Source organism: Falco peregrinus, chromosome 1 (assembly GCF_023634155.1).
Source record: "Falco peregrinus isolate bFalPer1 chromosome 1, bFalPer1.pri, whole genome shotgun sequence".
Classification (NCBI taxonomy): domain Eukaryota; kingdom Metazoa; phylum Chordata; class Aves; order Falconiformes; family Falconidae; genus Falco; species Falco peregrinus.
In genome coordinates this window covers 28,300,716-28,322,920 of record NC_073721.1, presented here as the reverse complement: position 1 = coordinate 28,322,920, position 22,205 = coordinate 28,300,716, and the positions used below count along the sequence as shown (strand labels likewise).

Below are 22,205 nucleotides of genomic sequence, written 5' to 3'. Positions count from 1 at the left end.
CTTTGTTTGTATCTGTAAGCCCTTTGCCTGTCAGAGGATTGCCTGAAAAAAGCTTTTTTTCCCTAGCTTTTCCGGAGGGTGGTGTTTCAAAAGCTTGATCAGACTGCGTCTGGCATTTTGTTTCTCCCTCCTTTCAGTTCTAAAGTGCTTCTGCCTCTTTCATGATGCATAGCTTCTGACAAAAAACACCCAGGAAAAATATTCCCATACATGTGCCTAGACTATACTTTTGTTTTAAGCAGTGATGCATACTAGTGTTTAGGGCAGATGTTCCTTTTCCCCCCCTCTGGTTACCCAATAGTTCTAAGATACTAACTTCAAAGTATCTTAAATAACAAGCAGTTGTCGTAGCTTCCAAGTAGAAGCTGTAGCCTGTAAAAAAACCTAAGTTTTTGAGCCATAAGAATAAGTAAGGAAATTAAATAATTATAATTCAGCTTTTATGAAAGCAAGCATGGGTCATTGAACTTGACTGGTTTAAAACATGCATTATACATTGACAGCCCAGAACAAATAAGTATTCCTGGCTATCAAATAAATATACATTCAGTTTTCTTCTAGAAAAGCCTATTCTCTCCTTAGTGTCTGGAACAGCTGTTTCAAGGCAATTCCATACTTAGATGCATGCCAAAGTATTTCAACGTATTTTCATTAAGAAAATGGAGGAACTAAACCATATGCAGTTAGTTAAATATAACAACACAAATACCGGGAAAAAGAAAAGCTTAGATGCATTGATGAGAAGATGTACATGCATGAAAGTCAACAAGCCTCAGCTTTTACTTTTATCCTTTCTGACCCCTGCATGAGACTATGTGACAAATTACAGGAATGTGAGCGGCTGTGCGCTCACTCTTGTTTAGTGATGAATGGGGCACATGAAGAGTACTTTGAAGGAGGTGGGGCACTGGCCTTTAAAATTTAGATAAGGGGAGCCACTTAAGGCATTAACATCTGTAGGCTGCCGTTCAACACTGACAATCTACTGAGTATCCCTGAATTACCAAGATGGTAACACCACACACTCAGGTTTAGGAGACATCAGGTTCCTCTTGTACATTGGCTCACCATGATAGGACTTCTCAAATATTGCATGGCAAAGTAGCACATTAGTTCACCGTCTCAATTACTGCATGACAGCTTTCCCACGTAGAGTCCTTAACTATAAAAATCAAAAGACCAAAGATATGATGCTACACCATGTGTTAATGAGGGAAATCAAGAATTACCTCAGAGGGTATCCACAGGTGATTTGAGGGAAGGACTTCCATACAATAATGCCAAATATTTGAGATATATTTCAGAAAACAGCACCAGACCACTCTAGAATTACATACCAATCAGCAGAAAAATATTATACCCTTGCAGGGGAAAAGTTTTCTTTTACTGTTTCACAACATATGAAAGTTATTCAAGAACAATTCACAATTCAGTAAGGCTGTGAAATTAAACTCATGCAGCTCATTGAACACTTTGTTAGAATTATATGTAAATTACAAAAGCAGAAATATCTATTGTTAGAACAATAGTTAAGAAATAGAAACATATCTGAATGTAATTCAAGTCCAGCACTTTTATACAACATATAACTGGCCTTTTTATTTATATTAGTGTCTCAATTCAAGCATGATAATGCTTGCTAGTTTAGGACACAACTTATGGGATAAAAATTCCTTATTTCAATGCTGGCATTACTCAAGACCAGAGTTAACATTAGGAAATCACAAGTTCACTAGCAATAAAAAAAATAAACAGGGACAAAATAACGGAAACAAATAGGATAATCCAAACATTTAAGCTATATGAGTTACAAGACTGCTAGTGAAAACCAGCAACTTATGTGGGAGCAGGGTCAGTTGAACAGAGAAGTCACAGAGCAATAGCAGCACTTCAAAATAGCTGACAACATCTAAATGCACATGCATTCAATAAGACCATCTTAGCATTCAGATTTTGCCGATCTAAGACACCAGATTATTCCTAGATGAAAACCACATTTTCCAAACCACAATTTCCTGACAGCACAGCTCAAGCTGTCTCAGAAACACAGTAAAATTAAAATCAAAGGAGCAAGCTTGGGAAAGTTACAGGAGACACAGAAATATCATTAGGAAAAGCAAGAAGAATTTCTAGGAGCAGCTTTAGGAGAAATTGGGAAGAAGAAATTCAGCAAGGATGTGGCAGGACTAAGAAAGACCACAAAACACCAGTTTGTACTTAGATTCTTCTCCCCAGCGCTGAGCCACCACAGCTACAGCTCTCATAGCTGCTGTAGGAGAGCAAAGGGGTAGAGCTGGGTACTCTTAGCAACCAGCCGCTTCTGGCATGTGTGGTAAAAACCAAAGAAACCCTCTCCTCCTGAATATAGAGGTGACCGCTCTCCATCAGGGGAGACAGTGCCTCTGCCTGCAGCCAGCTGGGCTTCCTTGAGTCAATCAATGATTTGCTTCTCACTTTCATAATTACAGAATAGTCCTCCCTCCACTTTTCTCAAATCATTGACAACAAATAGTCAATGTACCACTTGTGTTCTAATTTACGAAGAGCACAGCCTGAACCTGTGGCAGCTGAGCACACCCTGCTCTCACTCTCAGGTGCTGGCCATAGGGGTTAGGCAGAAATTAAGAGCAGAGCTATAGTATCTTTTGCTATGGGACCGCTTCTTACAGGGTAACAGCTCTCAGCAGCCTCAGGTGTCCCTCCCACGGCTGCTAACCATCAAGACCCAAAAAAGGTGAAGGGGGAGGAATATATAAAAATGAAACCTGATGTTGTCTGGGTAGGGAATTGTGGTTCAGGTGTGCATCTTCCTCAATCCCTTTACTCATCTCTCTAATGAGGTTGTTGTAGGGGCCCTAGAGCAAAAATGGGGTTTGTAAGTGTTTATGTTTGAGTTCTGTAGATCACGTTTGTAGCTGCTTCTGAACAAGACAATGGTTTGTATTCTCATTATGCTTCACTGATTTTGCCCAACAGAATTATTTCTGTAACCTGTTTAAAAATTGTGTTGTAAAAGCAAGATTTTAAAAGTGTTTTTATGTACTAATCTCTGAGGCTAGTTTTTGTCTCTTTCTCTATGAGCTAAATTTGATGTCTTTAATTATGTAAAAAGAAGCTTAATTTTAAATGCTGAAATAAACAATCAACACTCCTCCCACATTCCTAGAATATAACAATGCCCTATTTACAGAGAAAGCATTGAAGAAGACAACCATTTTCTCAGTTGAAGTGTTCAGAAATGATAGACTTTAAAGAAACAATAGGTTTCAAAGTAAAAAAACTAATAATTTTTCCAATAAGAAACTAATACAGATCATAAAATCTGATATTTGCTAGAACACTGTTTTTCTATGAAATGCAAACACACAAATGTTTCATGATATTTTATCTGATGGGCCATAATCATCAATAACTTTGAAATTAATACAGTGTTTTCCTGGAATGTAATTTCTGCTGTAATTGATGTTATTTTAAGATATTCTTACTGTTTTCATTCCTTTCAGGTCAATGAAAATTCCTGAAGTCGAAGGAAAAGGTGAAATGCTACCTCCAACTATAGAAAAAATAATAAAAGGATACAACAAGTATCTACGTCCATTTTTTGATAGTAAGTAGAAAAGCTGTTTTGCTAAGATTGAGCCATAACATAATGCAGTGTCTGAAACTCACCAATGAGAGCAAATGTTTTTTTGCTGTACCTTTTCTCCAGTGTTTGACAGTGAGTGATCTGATTATACGTGATGTGCTATGATATAATAAGATGTAGCTTAACAGCTTTTGTGGCCCAAGGTGAAACTTGCATTCCAGGCCTTCAGAAGCAAAACTTCCAGACTCTGTTAGAAATTTGGCTACTGATGTTCGTGTGTCCTCAGTGAAATAAGCTGTAATGCTTTGCATATTTAAAAGCATAGTTTTCTCTAATTTCCTAAATATTAATTACAATTTTTTTATTAATACTAAGAAAGCTTTATCTATCAAAGTACTTATGAAAACACAAGCAAATCTTGTTACTATACCAAGCATTATGTGCATCTACCGCAAGATTGCAAGGGAGTTATTTAATAAATGATTCTTTCCTCAGGCCTTAAAGGTCACTGAACTGGCTCACTGCAGAACTGTGAGGGAAAATGAATTGAAAATGTCAGTTCCCTGTGTTGGAAGGCCACGGTCACCAGGTTGGAAGACCTGTGTAGTCTGCTGCACCAAGGTTGACTTTACTGCCCTGTAGTGCAGTCAGTGTTAAGCACCTGAAATCTCAGTGACAAACGTTTTCCTTGCTTGGATTAGGCAATTGCTTGTATCAGGAATACTGAAGGCAGAGATCTTCACCCAGTCTCAAAACCCTTCAGTAACTGCAGAACTCTGAAAAAGATATTCTGCATGTTGAAAAGATGCTTAGCACCATGTGTCTGTCAGAAAATAAACTCACGAAGTGAATGCTAGGCGATAGTTCTTAAGTGAGATATTCAGAAATGTTAGAGGTTTCAAATTAAGACTCTTACATCCTTTTATAGCCTACTTAAAAATGATTGATTGAAGGTTTTCTCAGACCACGCTGTTACCTCTTGCCATCCAAATACCTGGTGAGACTATCAGCCTGTTCAATAAGGGCACTCCACATCATGTGCAATATGTGAATCCATTTCATAAATACATTAAAATAAATCTATATTTTAGGTTTAGGAGATAGGGAAAACAATTTATCTGTTTGGTTTTATTGTAATTGTCTCAGCTGCTGACAAAACTGCTATAAATTTACATGATCTAAGAAGACTTTCAGAAAAAGAAAAGTAATGCTAATAAATAAATGAAAAATCTTATCATTGGAGATGATGCATAATGGAAAATAACTATATGTTCAGTGGCCATTAATGCATTTCATTCATTACTTCATGCTGGTACTGGAGGTATGTTGGCACTACCATGATGGATGCATTCTGGTAGGTAGCAAACAGAATTTCATTGCAAAATCCTATGATAGTAGTTAAGACCAATAGTAAAGCACTACTGAGTTATGAGCCTTCCTTTTCTAATGTGAGCCACCTTTTTTTTTTTTTTTTTTTTTTTTTTTTTTTTCCCCCTCAGCTGTTGTAACTTAGCAAGGCTATGACCCTTTTTTGCCTGGGGATTTTGTTCAGAGGGATGCTAAGGACTTTCTGTGTTTGCCTGGGAATCCCAGAGGAGCTCAAGCATGGAGCAAGTCTATGTCATATGCAGAGAGAGTCTAGCATTTCCAGACAGTGCCAGCATCACTGTATATGCTCGCCACAGTTCAGGCATGCAAACTCTGTCTTGGAAATCTGGAAATCTTAGATGGGTCTGTATTAGCCCTGCTGCTGAAGTAATGGGCTGAGACTCTCAAATATGTTTTATTGATGCCATTTCTAAATGCAGGGTTGGTGGTTTTGTGAGAAATTATTTTTTTTTTGGTAGGAATAAGAAGGTTAAGATAAGCCAGAAAGTGCTCATCCATATTTTTGGACCTGTAGTTGTTTGCAAGGCTATCTGGGATGACTTTCCATGTGATAGAGGCATGTGTGCTCAGGGTGGGGTGGGGAGTTGTATCTGCTCAGCCCTGACCCCTCTCTGTTACTGGCAAGGTGCGCTGCAGCTCAGATGAGATTCAGGTCCAGGAGAGGCTATTGCTCTTCTCAGAAGCAGAGCTAGTAAACCACCTAAATACTTAATTGAACAGATCAGAGGATTGTGCTGGTCTGTGTGACCACAGCTATCCTAGCTTTCTTCTGTGTAATGTTCTCTTTATTTCTGTGCATATTATCTGCCTGCAGCTGGTGTATCTTGTATCTGTTCTTCATGAGAAACATTTTGGTGTAACTGGCTTTACTCAGAATTATACCATTGGCTACAGCACACTAGCTAAATAGTTGATCAAACCAGAGTATCAAGGTACTCAGGCGTACTTCTGACTTTTTTTTTTTTTAACCTGCCTTGTGCCCCCAAATGTTTAATTGGTATGACATTTGCATGTTAATAGTAAGAGACTGATCTTACAATCCTTTTTTGATTGATCAAAGTGCTGGTTTGACTTGAGCAGGTTAATGAACAAGTGCATAATAAAAACATAAAATGGGGTGTTCTGGTACTGGTAGAGATTATCACCTACTATAAAAACCTGCACGGTTCTAATTGTATCAACCCATCAATGCTGATTTACTCTGAGAAGGAAACTTGCATTTCTAGCAACATGAACAGAAAAGGATGTATATGCATGTTAACCCCAAGATGTGTGTTTGCTGTCTGAAGTGCATGAAAGGATTTGCATAAAATGGGAACCTAGTATGTGTATGTTAATATACAGAAATATATATATAAAAAATCTACAGTCATCCCCTTTAAGGCATGTGGCTTTATTTGATTTTTATTTTGCCAGTATTCCTTTACTGTTAAAAGTGTGCATATTTCTGTTTATCTGGTGGTCAGTTAGAACTGCGCTTCTAAATAAGCATGAAGAAGTTTGTTTTAAGACTAGATGGTGTTATTTGTTGGCATCTACAATGCTTTGAACTTAATGTTACCTAGTTATAATGGAACACTGAAATGTGACTTTTTTTTTTTTAATAAAGAGTGAGAGGGCTAGAGGTTAGGCTGAATTTTAGAATAACGTAATTCAAAGTCATGTCAAAGTGATTTGCCCTTGAAATTTTTCTTCAAGCAGGAAATGAAGATTTTTGCAGTGATGCTTGCTGTCAAGATACAATCATACTCTTACAAAATTAGTGTCAATGAACTCCTTAATGTTTAGCAAAGTGCTTTTTTAGTCCTGAAAAGAAAGCATTAGGTATAAACAAATGATCATAAAATGAAGGTTCTATTTTTCCTAAAGCCAGGAGAAACAGAAAAATTTACTAGTCAAGGAAACTTTATGGCAGCTCAGAAATGCTTAGTTTAATAAACCCTCAATGTGCCTGTCTCCTGTGTTTGGTCCTTGTGCTGAGACTAGTAGGTGGCTGGAAATTACCTAAGTGGCTCCAACTTGGCTAGTGTTGCTAATGAGGGGATTATGACTATATTAAGAGATTTTTCTCTTGAATCCAATGACTGTGCATATAACACAAAAATTGTCATCTTCTCTTGCATGGATTGGAACTAATAGTTTTCTAGATTTTTGAGCCTGGATTAATCTCACCTTGCTTTACTCATCTCCTCCCCCTCAGGTCACCCCTCCAGACCCTTGCTACTGAAACCCTGCTATTTATGCCTGGTACAGACTGTCATTGCCCTTGAGTAGGTGCCTACAGTTAGACCAGGTGAAGCCAGTCTTAGTATGGCAAAGGTTTGCAGACAAGTGAAATGGAATGTTTTATGTCTGGCCATGGTGGGTGGCACATACCAGTTACCAAATTGTGGGGGTACTTTTACACAGTGTTTAGTACAGAGGAGTCCCAGCTGGACTGGCTACTCGGCTCTGCCATCTGAATGTTATTACTAAGAGTGTTCTCTTTCCTTAACTATAACGCTTTAATGTCCCTCTTTGAGCTGGTTCATCAAGCAAATCTTAATTAACTGAACAGATAGACCTGGGAAGTTCCATTAGCAAATTAAAAAATTACCTAATCTAGAAAGATTTTAACCATTCTTTGGAATGGAATATGAAATACTGCTATACTAGTGTTAGTAGATACTATGCCTTAACATAGTAATATCCATCCTAGACTTTCAGATAGATGTGAAATTCTTCCCTAGAAAAGCTGACATAAGAGATTGAAAAATGCACAGTTATTTACCTTAAATGTGCTACACAACCCTGACACTTTATCTCAGCAATACAAGCTGATTTCAACAACAGTTTTTTTGCTGAAACAGTGTACATCAATTTTATAATTTTAGGTGCTGTGCCAAACCTCTCTGAATTAATGAGCAATTCCTGCTGACTTCAGTGAGCCTTGGATCAGGTTCATAGAGTTGTTAAGGGAGGCATAGGATCTTGTAAATAATTTTATACAAACAGATTTTGTTCTGTGATTGAATGTGATAGCTTAAGTGTTCCAATTAAAAAGAGACACTAGGAAAAGGTCACAGCTAAGTATATTTGAATATGGAAGCTGCTTTCAAGTGGTGTAGAAAAGTGTCATGCTTAAATCAGTTATTCTAAACCACATTTCAAAGATATTTTTTCCCCCTTAGCTTTATAAAGAGTAATACATTTCACGGTCTTAAGGTTTAAATTCAAGAAAGTGAATTAAATCTTCAAGTCCAACATTCTGTGTAAGACCAGTCATTATATTTTTTCTCAAATGTTGTTTATATTAAATTCTATGAGTTTAATTAGATTAAGATATTTTAGTGCTCCAGAGTTTACAGTTTACCGCCAAATGAGACCAGGAGATACCAGAATGTTTGCTGTTTCTAAGACCCTTTGATTTAGTGAGACAAGCCCACAGGGTACATGAGAAAGAAATACTAAGTAATAATCATCTAAAGACTACTTTATGTACGAGTTATCCAATGTCTAATCTTGCAAAGGCAAAAAGCCCAGAATATCTATGGCCAGTTGTATATGGGGAAAAATATCTTTTGAATCCCTGATGAAGCCTTAAAATTATGATTTAATAAATCAATGACTTGGTGCATAAAGTGTAAACTTCAGTATACAGTTGGTAATGTAGATTTTCCTTCCTTTCCCATGGAAATGAGACACAGTGAGACTATCACTGCCAACAAACCCAGCTTCCTGCAGGCAAGGTGGTTTGGTTTTTTGTTTTATGGTTTTCCCACCCCCCTTCAAATTAATTTTTTTCTAACTTAATTACTGTTCATCATTTAATGTCTCTAGAACTCAGCATTTATCTGAAGTTTCATGTTGTCTTTAGCTTCCATAAACTGGGATCTTGCTTTGCTTTGTCAGACAATGGGTACAACTTAACTACTGGATACCTTTTCTGTGCACTTACTGCCACTGGGGCAAATCGCCGCTTTGGCTTCTCTTTGAGCAGCTGAGTAAATGCTGTTCCTTAATTTTTGTTACAACCTTTGATATTAAGCTTCCAGAGTTGTTTCTGTATTCTGGAATATTTCTCTGCTGTTTGCAGATTTATTCTTTTTTTTCCAAATGTGGAAAACAAATCTTGTCACAGTAATCTCATAACAGTCTTGCCAATAAGTCTAGATTGCAAGACAACTCAATTCTGTGTATTGCTCCCTGTTGCAATAGTGCTTCTGCCAAAGCATAATGCAGAAAGATGATGTTGAAATGATTATCTGTGACAACCTCTAAATCCTTCTCAAAGGCACAGCTTGCCAAGATAGTTTCCTATCCTGTATGTACTGCCTGCATTATTTGTCCCCACCATGCTAATTACTTGCATTTGGCTACATGAAAATAGGTTTTTCTGACAAATGATTAAACAAGCTGTTGTTGTTACAATCCCCTCCACTTTTTTTTCTTGTCCACAAACTGTACTAGTGGAGCTACATCACTGTCTAAAGATCACTGATGCGAACAAATAGGATTGAAGCAGATTCCTGCTAGAAATGGCTCTGTATTCTGATGTTTTTATATCAACAGTTACAGCTGAGATGTCAGAGGGCATGTCTTAATCTGTCCTGTCTCTTCACATAATGTATATTTGTCAAGAAAGATGTCTTGTGGTTGGAAGTTAAATGCACTGAAAAAATCCAAGCGTAATGTATCACTTCAGATAAAAGTCCCTTAATACTCCAAAACAAAGCAAAGCTGCAATAAGGCAGACACAAACAGTTTTTCATGAAACTATAACAAATTGTTCTAGTAATACTTTTCTTTCTAATTCTGTTAGTTGCATAGTGTTTTATCCAGTATGGCTGCAAGGATGAGGTATTCTTTCAAAAAGCCATCTCTTTTTTTGAGATATTTCCAAGTGTCAGAATTGTTTTTTTATTTAACTAAATGAAAAAGCTAGTACTAACAGCTCAGCACAGGCAGTGCTGATAGTGCCGATGGATTTAAGTAGTAGGTGTTCAGAGTTAAATACATACATGACAGTGGTGGTTTGTTTTGTTGGCACAAAGTTTAACAGGCTGTGATCGTTGCAGTGATCCAAACTTAATTTTTAGGTATGCTCTCTGTCACTCTTCTGGCTGCTTTCCCATACAGGATTACTATGAATACTTGTAAAATGTGTAAAGTAACAGTCTTTGTGCACCAGTTTCAGTAAAAGTTAAAATGTATGTTAATTACTGTGCACCCATTGCTGTAACAAGGCACAGCATTTGGCGTTTCTTTGCTGTGTTTTGAAGGTTCCCTTTGCTAATGCAGGACAGACTGACTTTGGTTTCCTTCTGAAGTTGTCATTATACATACAATTCCTGCCAAATGTATGGAAATGTAGGAACTGACTGCCTCTGGTCTACTGCCTGGTTTTTGACACTGTCAATAGGAGACCTTTCAGAGGAAGTTCAGGGGAAACCCTGGTGGATAATTATGGGAAGGCTCATTCTGTTAATACTTTGCATGTTTAGTAAGGTGTCATAAATTGTATTTAAGCCTCACATACAAAAAAGAAATTAGCATTTAACTACTAATATTGTTCTGATTTGGTAAACTGTTAAAGCAAAGCTATTCCCAGCAGCTTGTGTTAATAAAGACCCTTCTGTAATTGTCATGCCTCCTCCCTGCCTTCCTGTGAAGACTAGCAGAGCAGGATGGTTTTATCCTGGCCACGTGACCACTCCTTAGCACTTGTCCTGGCACAGCCCTGCCTCACAGTTCGATCAGTTTGAGCTTGAAGTACCTCTTAACCTAAGCTAGATGTCTTCTGGTGATTGGGAGTCACCCAACGCTACAGTTCTGTTGTTACCTAATATTTTGAGAAACAGTGCAACAGGAAATAAGGAAGAGATGGACAAAGTCCTGTGTCTGTGATTCTGGAAAACTTAAACCTAATATCATTTCAGTAATATTTCTGGAAAGTCAGCTTTTCATCTGAGGTATAACAATAGCACTGATAATACTGGAATACTGCTAGTGAACGTTTCCCCTAATCTGTATAGCCTTAACCAGGCAAGAATCAAATGTTGTTCCTACCAATATAATGTGATATAATAGGAGAGTCTGACTATTCCCAGCCACAATTCCCACATAGTCAGCTGAACACTGCGTTGTCATCTCCTTAGGATGGTCCATCTTTAAGCATATGCCTTGTATGATGAGGTTCCCCTCCCCAAATTCTTGTGTGACAGTTGTCAATACTATGTTCTGTTACAGTCATACATGGGGAATCTGTAGGAAGGCTATAAAAAAAATCAGGAAATGGGTTATAAATCACACTTATTTTTAAACAAGGATTTTTGAGGGTCAGATGTATCTTTTGAAGCTGGCAATATTGTACCTGTCATGATATAGTACAATGGTAAGCATAAGTATCAATTGACTCTGCTGTTGCACCCTAGAAAATTGGGCTGAGTTTCCTGGAGGGGCAAATTTTTAACCCTGCAGGGACAAAACATAAGTGTTTTCTTAGAGTATCAAAACCTGCAAAGAATGGAAAAAAAGAGCAAGCTGTCAATTGTCTGGGAACTTTTCAGTTAAATAATTTTCTTCCACAGCTAGCCTCCAAAGTCCTCTTCCGATAGATGAACAATTTCTTCTGATCTCTGTATACAATTTGTAATATATAATAAACATGTAAATTACCATCAGGGGATGCTGCAAGCCTACAGTCCTGCTTTAAGCTGGAGCTTTATATTTGAACTGAGTCCGGAACAAAGCATTTATAGATTTTCAGGACTGCCAGATGTTTAACACATGTATTACGAATGGAAATTATTTGGAAAAAAACCTAATACACTTACACCACTTAAAATGACATTTTTCTTTAGTGTTATTCAGCAGGGTAGGTTGGACCTCATCTTCCTCTAGATGCTGTTTGGGAGTATATGAGCTATGTATATAATGCATTGCAGGGAGCCATGAGGAGGTTTCAGCAGTGTGCCTGTGATAGACTGGCACCATCAGCTACGCAGATCTTATTTAAAGTAGTTGTGTGTTTCTCAGTACTACTTCCTGTGCTTCTCAATGACTTGGAAAGATGCATTTATGTAATATGAATTTTCTTGTACATGTACTCTATTAATTATTTTGCACATAACCAACCAGGAGTAATGTCTTGTTTCCATGAAAGCTCTGCACAAAGTCTGCATTTTGAAACATACAGCTGGTGATTTTCCTTCTGACACCATGAAATGCACATTCACAAGGAAATGAGAGTCTGAGCATGCTAACATTACAATGACAACTACTTAGGTATTTAATCACACTGAACGAACATTCATTAGATGTTAATATATCAGGAGAATAAAATTACTAGTTTTTCTTGATAAATGCAAATATTTAAATCGCAAGTTAACTGCTAATGGTCAAAAGCAAGATGCTGAAGTGCAGTAACACAATATAGAAGATATATTCTTAAATAGGCAGTAAATAAATTCACTTAGCTACCCCATCTTGATATTAACCATATGACATTACCAGGTGCAACTCCTTAGTTCACCAACATTTGATGGACCAGATGTTGCAACTGGAAGAATTCTTTCCAGTGCTTTGCACCTCAGAGCAGAAGGGTGTGATGTACCATGGGGATTGTGCCTTCTGCACCTTATTGTGCAACAATTTTCCCAGCACTCTTTTCTGGAAATAAAAAAAAAATAATTATATAAATCAGGAAGTATTTAGGAAATAAAGCATGTTTATTAAAACCAAGATACTGTTAATCTAGAAGTATTATATTTTGGTTATGAAATTGTTAAAATTCTTTCATAAGCTAAGTTTGAGGAATACTTCCTTTTAAAAAGATACTAAACATTTGGAAACAAGTGGATTATGTTGTGGAAAATTTTCTAGCCAGTTCTCCTGAACACTGAGTATTTAAGAACTCTGTGCTAGATTCTGACTTTCTCTTTTTTGCAGATGGTCCTGTGTCAGTTGGAATGAGTCTGGATATTGCAAGCATTGATACAATATCAGAAATAAATATGGTATTGTAGCTTTTGCAATCTTTTTTTGTTTTGCTTGTTGATAAGCTAATGTCTTGTGTTTACATCTGCTGGCAGTGTGACTTTGAGGCTTTTCTTCTTGTGCAATCGATACGTGTTAGGAGATGGAATTTTTTTTTTCACTACAGACAGCGGTTATAGCACTAGAATAAGTATAGAAATGTAGATGCAAATCACATGTCTCACAGACACAAACAGAAATTTGCTACTGACTATTAATCTTAATGAAAGGCATATAGAACAGTATTTATCTGCCAGATGAAATGTCTAAATCTTTATGCATCTCAGAAAATGAAAGATATATTCACATGACTTTGAAACCACCACTAATCTCTTTCCTTGAGATTAGACACAGCTGAACTCTGCTTGTTTTCCTCTTTTACTGTTACACATTAATTTATTCCAGCTGTTTCATTAATTTTTTATTTATTTTTGAGCAAAGTATGAAGTGGAGTATACTTTTTCTAATTAAAGATACTCCATTGGTACATAGAAATAAAAGGCAAAATCCATTAATCAGATATTCAGTATTGGAAAGTGTGTGTGTATATATATAATGTGTACATATATATACAACAAGTACCTCACCATTTAATTACTGAGGCTTCCACAGGAATTGAGTATTAGAATCCCTCAGCTCCTAGTAAGTATTGGCTAGTATTAGAAAGGGGAAACTAAGGTTAGAACTTAAGATGAACTTCTCATGCTGATAAAAACATACCATAAAAGCTAAAGTTGATTAAAAAGTTGCTAAGAAATAGTACGTTTTTATGTAAGACTACAAGGCATATCTGAACTGAAGATGATTTGGGTGGAGAGTTATATACAAGGTCTTGATAAATTTGGCACCGCTGTTTCCCTTGTGATACTGAAAGAATAAATTGTGCTAAAAATGATGATTCCCTTCCTATTTCACTAACTTCTTTTTCTGAGTTTATACATTTTTTCCAAAGTTTTCTTAAAGTGCATTTTTTTGTAGTAGTTTGTAATCAAAATGATGTTTGCAACCACTTATACAAGCATTCTAAAGTTTAAAGATTTACAGAGCCAGATTATCTGCTTACAAAGCTCTAGATGACTTCAGCTGATTTATAGCCCCAGACTTAGGCCATCAGTTTATACTGTAAAATTCCAATGACTGTAAAACCAAAATCTACTCAAGATAATATTTCTTAATGATAACCTCACATAAAGTGCTGGAAAATTTGGCAGTACAAGAGCCAGTACAACTGCTGTCAGAGTGCAAGCATTTGGGAATGGGACATGGAGAGTCACACACAAGCTGTTTGTGCCCAACAACTGTTTCCATACGCTTTTGTAAAACAGAATCTAATACAGGTTTGGTCTGTGTGATAAATTTGTTTTTTCTCTTTCAGGACTACACGGCTACCATATTTCTAAGGCAGCGATGGACTGATGAGAGACTTTGTTTTGATGGTAATAAGAGTTTAAGCTTAGATGGCCGGCTTGTGGAAATGCTTTGGGTACCGGATACCTTCATAGTTGATTCAAAAAAGTCTTTTCTTCATGATATCACTGTCGAGAATCGTCTTATAAGAATATACCCTAATGGAACAATCTTGTATGCTCTACGGTATGTATATACCACATAATAGCCTTTATGTTTGGCTTCTACTTACGTTTTGAACTTTCTGGGTTAGCATGATTTTATGCTTAAGAAACTGGTCTGTTTGTAAAAGTAGAATATGCATGGTCTTGTAGTGTTATGAATATATAATATTATTGACCAATATGATGAAATTCTTAAATTTCATAATCAGGCTCCTTTTTGTCCCTAAATAGACCCTTCTGCTTTCATGTAGAGCAAATACAGGAATCACATGTTGCCATTCTTGTTTTGCAATGAAGACACCACAAAGGAAAGCAAGCTGTGATGACTGATTTGGATTATTTATTGCAGACTATCCCTTCTAATAGATTTTGATAAATATAAAAAAAATTGTGAAATATGTTGCAAAATATCAATAAAGGAAAATGCAGACAGTAAGTGAAGAAGCAGTAAGGGGGATCTTTTTCATACTGCCACTAAACTTGGTTATTCTGGAATGGTTTCCTGTTTGGGATGCTATTACTCTTCCACACTAGATACCAGTAAATATTAGATTTTTTTTTTTCCTTGCAATAGATATTTGCCTGCAAATATTAGTTCAATAAAAATGTATGGCTTGCTTTTGTTCAAGGATCACCACAACTGTTGCATGCAGCATGGATCTGACCAAATACCCGATGGATAAGCAGATGTGTACTTTGCAACTGGAAAGCTGTAAGACACTTAATCTTTGCTATTTTTATACAGCTAGAAGAATATCTGTGATCTATTTTAAGGGCTGTTAAATATTATTATTGAAGAGGCTGGAATTTTCAAAAAGCCAAGGGACAGTACCTGACCAGTCCCTGTTGAATAACAATAGTATCTGTATGCAAAGATAAATGCATGAGGCATCACTGAATATAGTGTGGCAGTACTGAAATGCTGCCATGCTGTTAATATTAAACAAAATCTCAGGAGATTATCATAGGTTTGATTTTGCAGTGCATCCTGCAGTTATTCTGTTGCTCTTCAGGGGGAGGTCTGTTAGCAGACATTTTCCATCATAGCTGAGATTTTTTTTTTTTCTTTTTCAGATAGTATATATTTCCATGCTCACCACCCCCACCCCCCACTCCCCCCGAGGTACAATTCCTTTAAGAAAGAAAGAAATTAGAATAAGGCTATTTGTAAGGCATAGATTTCATATTTAATTAACTTTTTCATATTGAAAAAAGTTAATTGCATAGACAGTTTGCTTTCAAATGGCTGTATACAGATCCTACTGTGACTTATTTAAATGTCTCTGTGCCAGTGCCCTGGGAAAAAAATGCCATCAATTGATGGACCAAGACTAAATGTACCTTTATACATTCTCATTTTATCAATGAATGTCTTCATAATTTTAGTGAAAAGTTTGCTCTCTAATACTTTACAGACATGATCACTTTATAAGTATCCAAATGTGCATGTTTATAGTTAAATTTTTGCTATTATTCACATGACAACTCTCTCTCAAAATACCCTTTTACGTTATCCCATGCAAAAAGTAACAATTCTGTAAGATGAAACTATATGTTCATATATATGTTAATACATATTCATAATCTTTTGGAAGGTTTTTCAGTACTTGTCAGGTTTTAGTCCTTAGCATTTCAGGCGTGTGTGTGTGTTCTTTATCTCTTGTTGCTCATGACCAATTAGAAGATTGCTGCAAAATTTCACTTTAGACAGAAACACAGAGGAAATCAACCCAAAAACCTTCCTCACACAGGAGTCCCTCTAGAATCAGCAGTTTTGTAAGATCTGTTTAACAAATAGTGAACTGAATTAGAATTTGGATTTCTCTAACTTATTTCTCTTTGGAAGAGCATATTGGTAAATAAATGTATATGGATTTACATCAACAGCATTGCCTAATGAGTCATTTAGTATTTTCTCTAGTTCCAAAATGAAATGTGTCCCACAGGAACTTAAAATTTATTTAACAGGATTTAAAAAAGGAAAAATCCCTATATAATTAAGCATTTTTCAGAATGATTCCATCTGCTTTTTCAACAGCACATGTGTCTCCTGTCCAAGGGGAAAACATAGTAATGTCCTAACAAATGTTCCCATGACATTGGTGTTTAGCTTTGAGGAAAGCAGCTAGAAGCAATAAATAAAAAAGGAAAGAACATGCCTTTAGCTGTGGCCCTTTTTCTTCTGTGCACTATAGGTACTTTTGGGTACACTGGAAATGGTGTTCCCTCATGAGATAAGCTATGTTAGTTTATAGACGAATAATGAGATCATCCTGGAATACTGCTTGCAAATACCATTACCTGGAATTAAAATAGTGAATGCAAGCATCCATACACATCCACACAGATACTGATGTTTTTGAATAGAATGTAAAATATATAGCAAATATTTGAGCTGAAACAGTGTTACGCCTTCTATTAAGTGATTACTAATGTAAAGACAAACACGACATGGTATTACCAAGTAATGGCTTTACGTGGTAAAGCATCCGGAGTGGCCTTTACAATGTGCTGCTCTGCTGTTACTAGTTAATAACCTTAATTGACTTATACTTTCTACATGGCAAAATACATTTCAGCCAAAATGTCTGTTGTTCCCTGCACCCCCATTATAGCAACACCAGAAGGCAGTACTGGCAGATGTTAGGAGACAGAGAATTGCCACTCTGAGTCTCTGTTGGTATGGCAGATGTGACATTTTGGGACTTGGAGGGCTCCTGGCTTGGCTGGTGCTGCCTGGGGGCTCATGCTCCCTGCCATGTGGTAGGGAACACCACCATTTGTTCACGCTGGGCTGAAAGCTTTTTTCCTCATTTTTTTTCCTCCCACACAGGCCTCCAGCCCAAATACATATTCATGTCTTGGGCCCATCTGAAATATTATTTCCTTTCTGAACTTGTCCTTTAGCATTTTTTCAGTGAAGAGCCATATGAAGGCACTTAAGTTGTGCTTGACAATCAGGGGAAATTAAAATTAGCAACAGAAAGGTAAAGAAACTCATTTGTATTAAGTATTATGAATGTTTAATCCCAAATTTTCTATTCCTGTAGTTAACCCTGTTGACATTAGCTGCTTGTACTGTATCAGCAAAGTACAGGAATGAGACATTTTTGGGCTTGAGGTATTAGTTAGAATGGAAACTCAGTTTAATGTAAAGAGAGTAGAGATTACTTGTAAAAGCCAAATGACATGGCTTAAGGATTTTTGTCTCTAAATTTTTTTATACTGTCTATAATTAGTAAAATATTAATCCCCTGAATAAAGAGTAACTTTGCATAGAGGGAGCACTGTACTATTTCACTTTACTGGCTCTTGGGAAGACTCTCCCCATGAAAATTCTTCACAAATAGAGTTTTGGAATTAGTATTTTCAAAGAATTTCATAGAAAGGATCACCAAAACCTACTAATTGTTCAGCCAATGAAAATACTTTGGAAAAAAAATGATTCTATTAAAACAAAACAATTCATTTGGAGTTATTCTTGTTATCACCCATCTGGGCATCAAGAACTTCCATCTCACACACCTTGGAAAACTGAATATCTTGTAAAAATAAATAAGAATTTACTGTGGTACTCTCTAGTTCTTTAGGCTTTATTCAAATATCTGCAGTTCATTTATAGTGAAGGAAAGTAAACTGAATCTATGCCTGGAGTCACACGTAAAAACTGCTTCTATGAACCTCTGTTTTGACGGAGGACAAAGCAATCATTTGTTTCTAGGAAATGTTACTTTTATTTTTCGTCTCTCAAATCCGGGAAATTTCCCAGCATGTGATTTTAGGGAGTCAAGAGCTTAGCTTGGATGGGCCTGGTTTTGGCTTAGTCTTTTGACGCAGCAGTGTTTTGGCTTCAATTGCTGTATATGTGATAACATGACCAGAGATTCCTGGTCATGGTACATCTTCAGAAAACTGCCAGTATAGTGAAAACAAATTTTACATTGAAAGAATGATCAGGGAAAGAATTTCCAGGTGAAATTGGCATTTTAATAGGTAATCAGCACAGTTTCCTTGAAATGAAATTTCTGAACTCCTGTTTTTCCTACATTAAATGGCTGTAGGAAATTGTTATGTTTTGTCATGGCAAGAAACAAAGCCATTAACTTAAAAGTATTAAAATGCTCTTTTTATTTTAATGCATCTCTTTTTTTGTGATTCTAGAGCTTTGTTCTTTTTGCGCCCTATACCCCTGTGCAATGTATTGCATTATTGTCTCACTGTAATTTACTTACAATTGACTGAAGTACTAAAAATAGTCATCTGCTCATGTTTCTGTCCCCTAAGCTTAGCTATTAACTTGCACAATATAAGTCTGTCAAACACAAGAATGATTGAACTAAGTAAGCTAAAGGAAAAGATGTTCAAATACTCCCTGTTAACATGTAAATTACATTAACATAATCTTAATCATATACGGTAGTCTGAAAATTGCCTACCTTTTAATATAATGGGAAAAAGCTACAGAGGTATTTTAGCTATGATTGTGCTGCATATTGACAAGTGTGTGCAAAATACAGCTGCCTTCTGATAGATGACTTGTACTCAATCCCAGCTCCTGATTACTACTCGAAGGTTAAAAGGAAATCTTCTGGGGCCTCTGAAGCGTGCCACACTGAGCCTGCAGAAACATCAGCATCTAAGCTGGTGTCCTTGAGAAGCATCCAATCTCCTAAGCCAAAGTGTGGTCCCAAGTGAGGACCCAAGGCCAGCTCAGAGCATAGCGCCAGTGTGCAGCAGCCCTGCTGCTCTCCTCATCCCTTCGTTGCCATGGGAATAAGGACCAAATGTGCTGCCGTGAGAAACAGCATCCTGGGATGCAACAAAGGGCATGCTTAGAGTTTAGTCCAAATGCTGGCAGTACTGTAATTTGTAGAAGCTGTATTTCTTTAAAGCTTAATAGCTTTTGCTTTTAGAATACCATGTGGTACTACTCTCTTTTATTAGTTTGTCTATACTAGAATAAAAGATACAAAAAAGACCACCTCCAAAAAACTCTCAGCTTTTAAATTACAAGACTTTGCATGTTATTGGGAGTTTTGTTGCAAACAGACATTACATTCTGCCAAACCCCATCATTGTTTATGTCCAATTGTTCTTTCAGCCAGATAAATAAGAAACAGCTGAACCATAAGTGTGCTCAATGCAAATTAATTATTGTGTAAAATAAACACTTTTGTTGGCTTGTGTATCACTACAGGGGGTTATAACATCAATGATGTCATGTTTTATTGGACTAGAGGAAATGATTCAGTTCGAGGTCTGGACACGCTCCGGCTGGCACAATACACAGTAGAAGACCACTTCACCTCCGTATCTGAAGCAGTATATGAGACAGGTAAAAGTAACCTTATAACGCTTTCTAGGTACAATTTGGAGTATGGGTCTGGAAACAGAGCAACATTGAAAAGCTGAGCACATTGCGTTCTGTTAGGGTGACTGTTTCGGTTTTCTACTAGGTTATGTTCTTTAAACAATAAATACTTTTCCAGATGCTAGCATCAGGGACCCAGCTAACGTAAAGGTTGGGAATTATTGGGTGTTTTCTTGGAGGCCGTGCATTATCTGAAAAGAATGATAAACAAGAGAGGTACTACTTCTGTGTAATGACAGGGAGAGCTCTTGTGAAGGAAGAGCAGGCTGTAAATTGGGCATATAAAATGGAGAGTGACCAGGGACCCTGGGTACCCAGCTCAGAACACCTTGTCAGCCTGCCTGGAAACAGCCGCTCTGGCTTTTTTAGGCAAGTCAAAAGCCTCTATTCAGCTACAGAAACTTCTGTGAGTATGCTGGGTGCTTTAACAACTGCAAGGAGTTGGGTTTCGTGGCTAGTACTTCTAGGAGTTGCTCTTCATTGTCAGCAGAGGACAGACTGCCCACCCTGAGGTTCCCCTGCCCAAGGAGGGGCCAGAAGCATTTCCACAGACCTGCTTTTCTGCTGATCTTAGGAAACTGCTGTAGAAAGTTTCCTTTAACTGCAGGACTTAATCTCAGGAAAATCTGCTCCTGTTTATTTTGCAGAGACTTAGAAAGGGCTTTCAGAGAGTTCAAGACCTGCCAAACCTGCTTTGTGCACTTTGAGTTACTCTTAGGTCCTTCATTGCTGCTCTTCACTGTGTACTCAGTTTCTCTTCTGTTCAAGTCAACATGCCAACTGAAAGGGTGATCTTTAAATGAAGACACACACATCCTTCAAAGCTGTAGTTTCACCAGAGGACATGTTACTAGTTCTGAGCCACAGAAATACAGTTTCTCTAGTCCATTGTTGGGTTTTTCTGCTTTAATAATTCAACACAGGGAAACTATGATCTAATTTCAGATATTAATTCAGGCTAAAAGTCAAAGTTCTGTAAATGGATATAGAAATACATACTAGCAGGCTCCAGCATCACAAACTATCTTGCTACTTACATAAACGACATCTGCTTGCCTTCCTCCTCTTTACAGCTTCAGGGTAAGTATCATCGGGTTCAATCAAAGGAGACTAATCCTTTACTACTGTTCTGCCCAGAGGGTATTAGGACCCGTTCACCATACAGGAAAGAAGAAGAGGAAACCTGTTTAATTCTTACCACCTTCTATCAAAGAATCCAGACTCAAAAGCCAAAAAGTTATATTATTATTTTTACCAAATAGTCTAAACCCAATTTCCAATTACAACTAAAAAGGCATGATCAAATGAACTGTGCCCTTTTCAGTAAACAAGGATGTCTTGCTCCCTGTATGTTGGCAGGAATCATATGTATAAAGTCAAAAGCCACTTTTAATTATACATTTTAACACATGCAACTTAATTTGATTAAAATTTCCTACACCTGCTTGTTTCAATGCCTGTGTTCAAGAAAGCCATGTTATCAAGTGCTATGCAGTATTTTTAAAATGAAACCTCACAATCCTCTTAATTTTCTATTGACTCATTATGTTTTAGTTGCTATTTTCTACAGATTCCTTTTTAGGAAAGCAGTGCCTACTGTAGCCCATATTAAAAGAAAAAGCAACCAGATTATGGAACTATGTAATAAATTTCAAAATGAAGAATGATGCTTCCCATTTCCTTAACACCATTAATAGATATCTGAAAGTATTTTATGAAGAAGAGTTACGTTAAAGTAAGTTATTTATAATGGTTACAATTCAAAAGGGTAAAGCTAAAAATAGCAAAGAACTGTGTGTAGTATTTCCTAACAGCAAAAAAAGCAATCAGGATTTGATACTCTGTGAACTTGAACAGACACTACAGCTGCTGTGCAAGTGAAATATTGTACAATGCAAAGCCCAAGCTCACGTACAGCCACTGACAGAGCCAAATTTAAAACGCAGTCGGCAAAATTCCTGCATAAATAACTTCAGTAAATTTAAGAAAAGGACACTGTAGATTAATCTTGTTTATAGAACAGCATGTATCACATAATAGCAATCACATTATTGTAATCACGTAATAGTAAGTACTTTGAATAATGTTAGCTAGATTGCTGGCTGGGGTTTGGTGTCGATTTTGTTTTGGTACAGACCAATTTCATGTTGGACATGGGTAAATAAATTTATAGGACCACTTTCAACATGTATTTAACTATAGTCCTTGTTCTACATACACTGATACATAGTTTTGGGGTCCAAGAGTGTATCTGCATCAGTGGGCGCTGGGT

At 36.9% G+C, this 22,205-nt stretch overlaps 1 protein-coding gene across 1 annotated transcript in view; it reads left to right on the top strand.

The window, feature by feature from the left end:
* LOC101919725 (gamma-aminobutyric acid receptor subunit pi-like) overlaps nucleotides 1-22,205 on the top strand; it is a 47,267-nt gene that overhangs the window by 11,503 nt on the left and 13,559 nt on the right. The window contains exons 3-7 of the mRNA XM_005238942.4: nucleotides 3,504-3,607; nucleotides 12,905-12,972; nucleotides 14,367-14,584; nucleotides 15,192-15,274; nucleotides 19,760-19,897. Coding sequence (XP_005238999.2) covers nucleotides 3,504-3,607; nucleotides 12,905-12,972; nucleotides 14,367-14,584; nucleotides 15,192-15,274; nucleotides 19,760-19,897 — 611 coding nt within the window. The remainder of the gene's footprint in view (nucleotides 1-3,503; nucleotides 3,608-12,904; nucleotides 12,973-14,366; nucleotides 14,585-15,191; nucleotides 15,275-19,759; nucleotides 19,898-22,205) is intronic.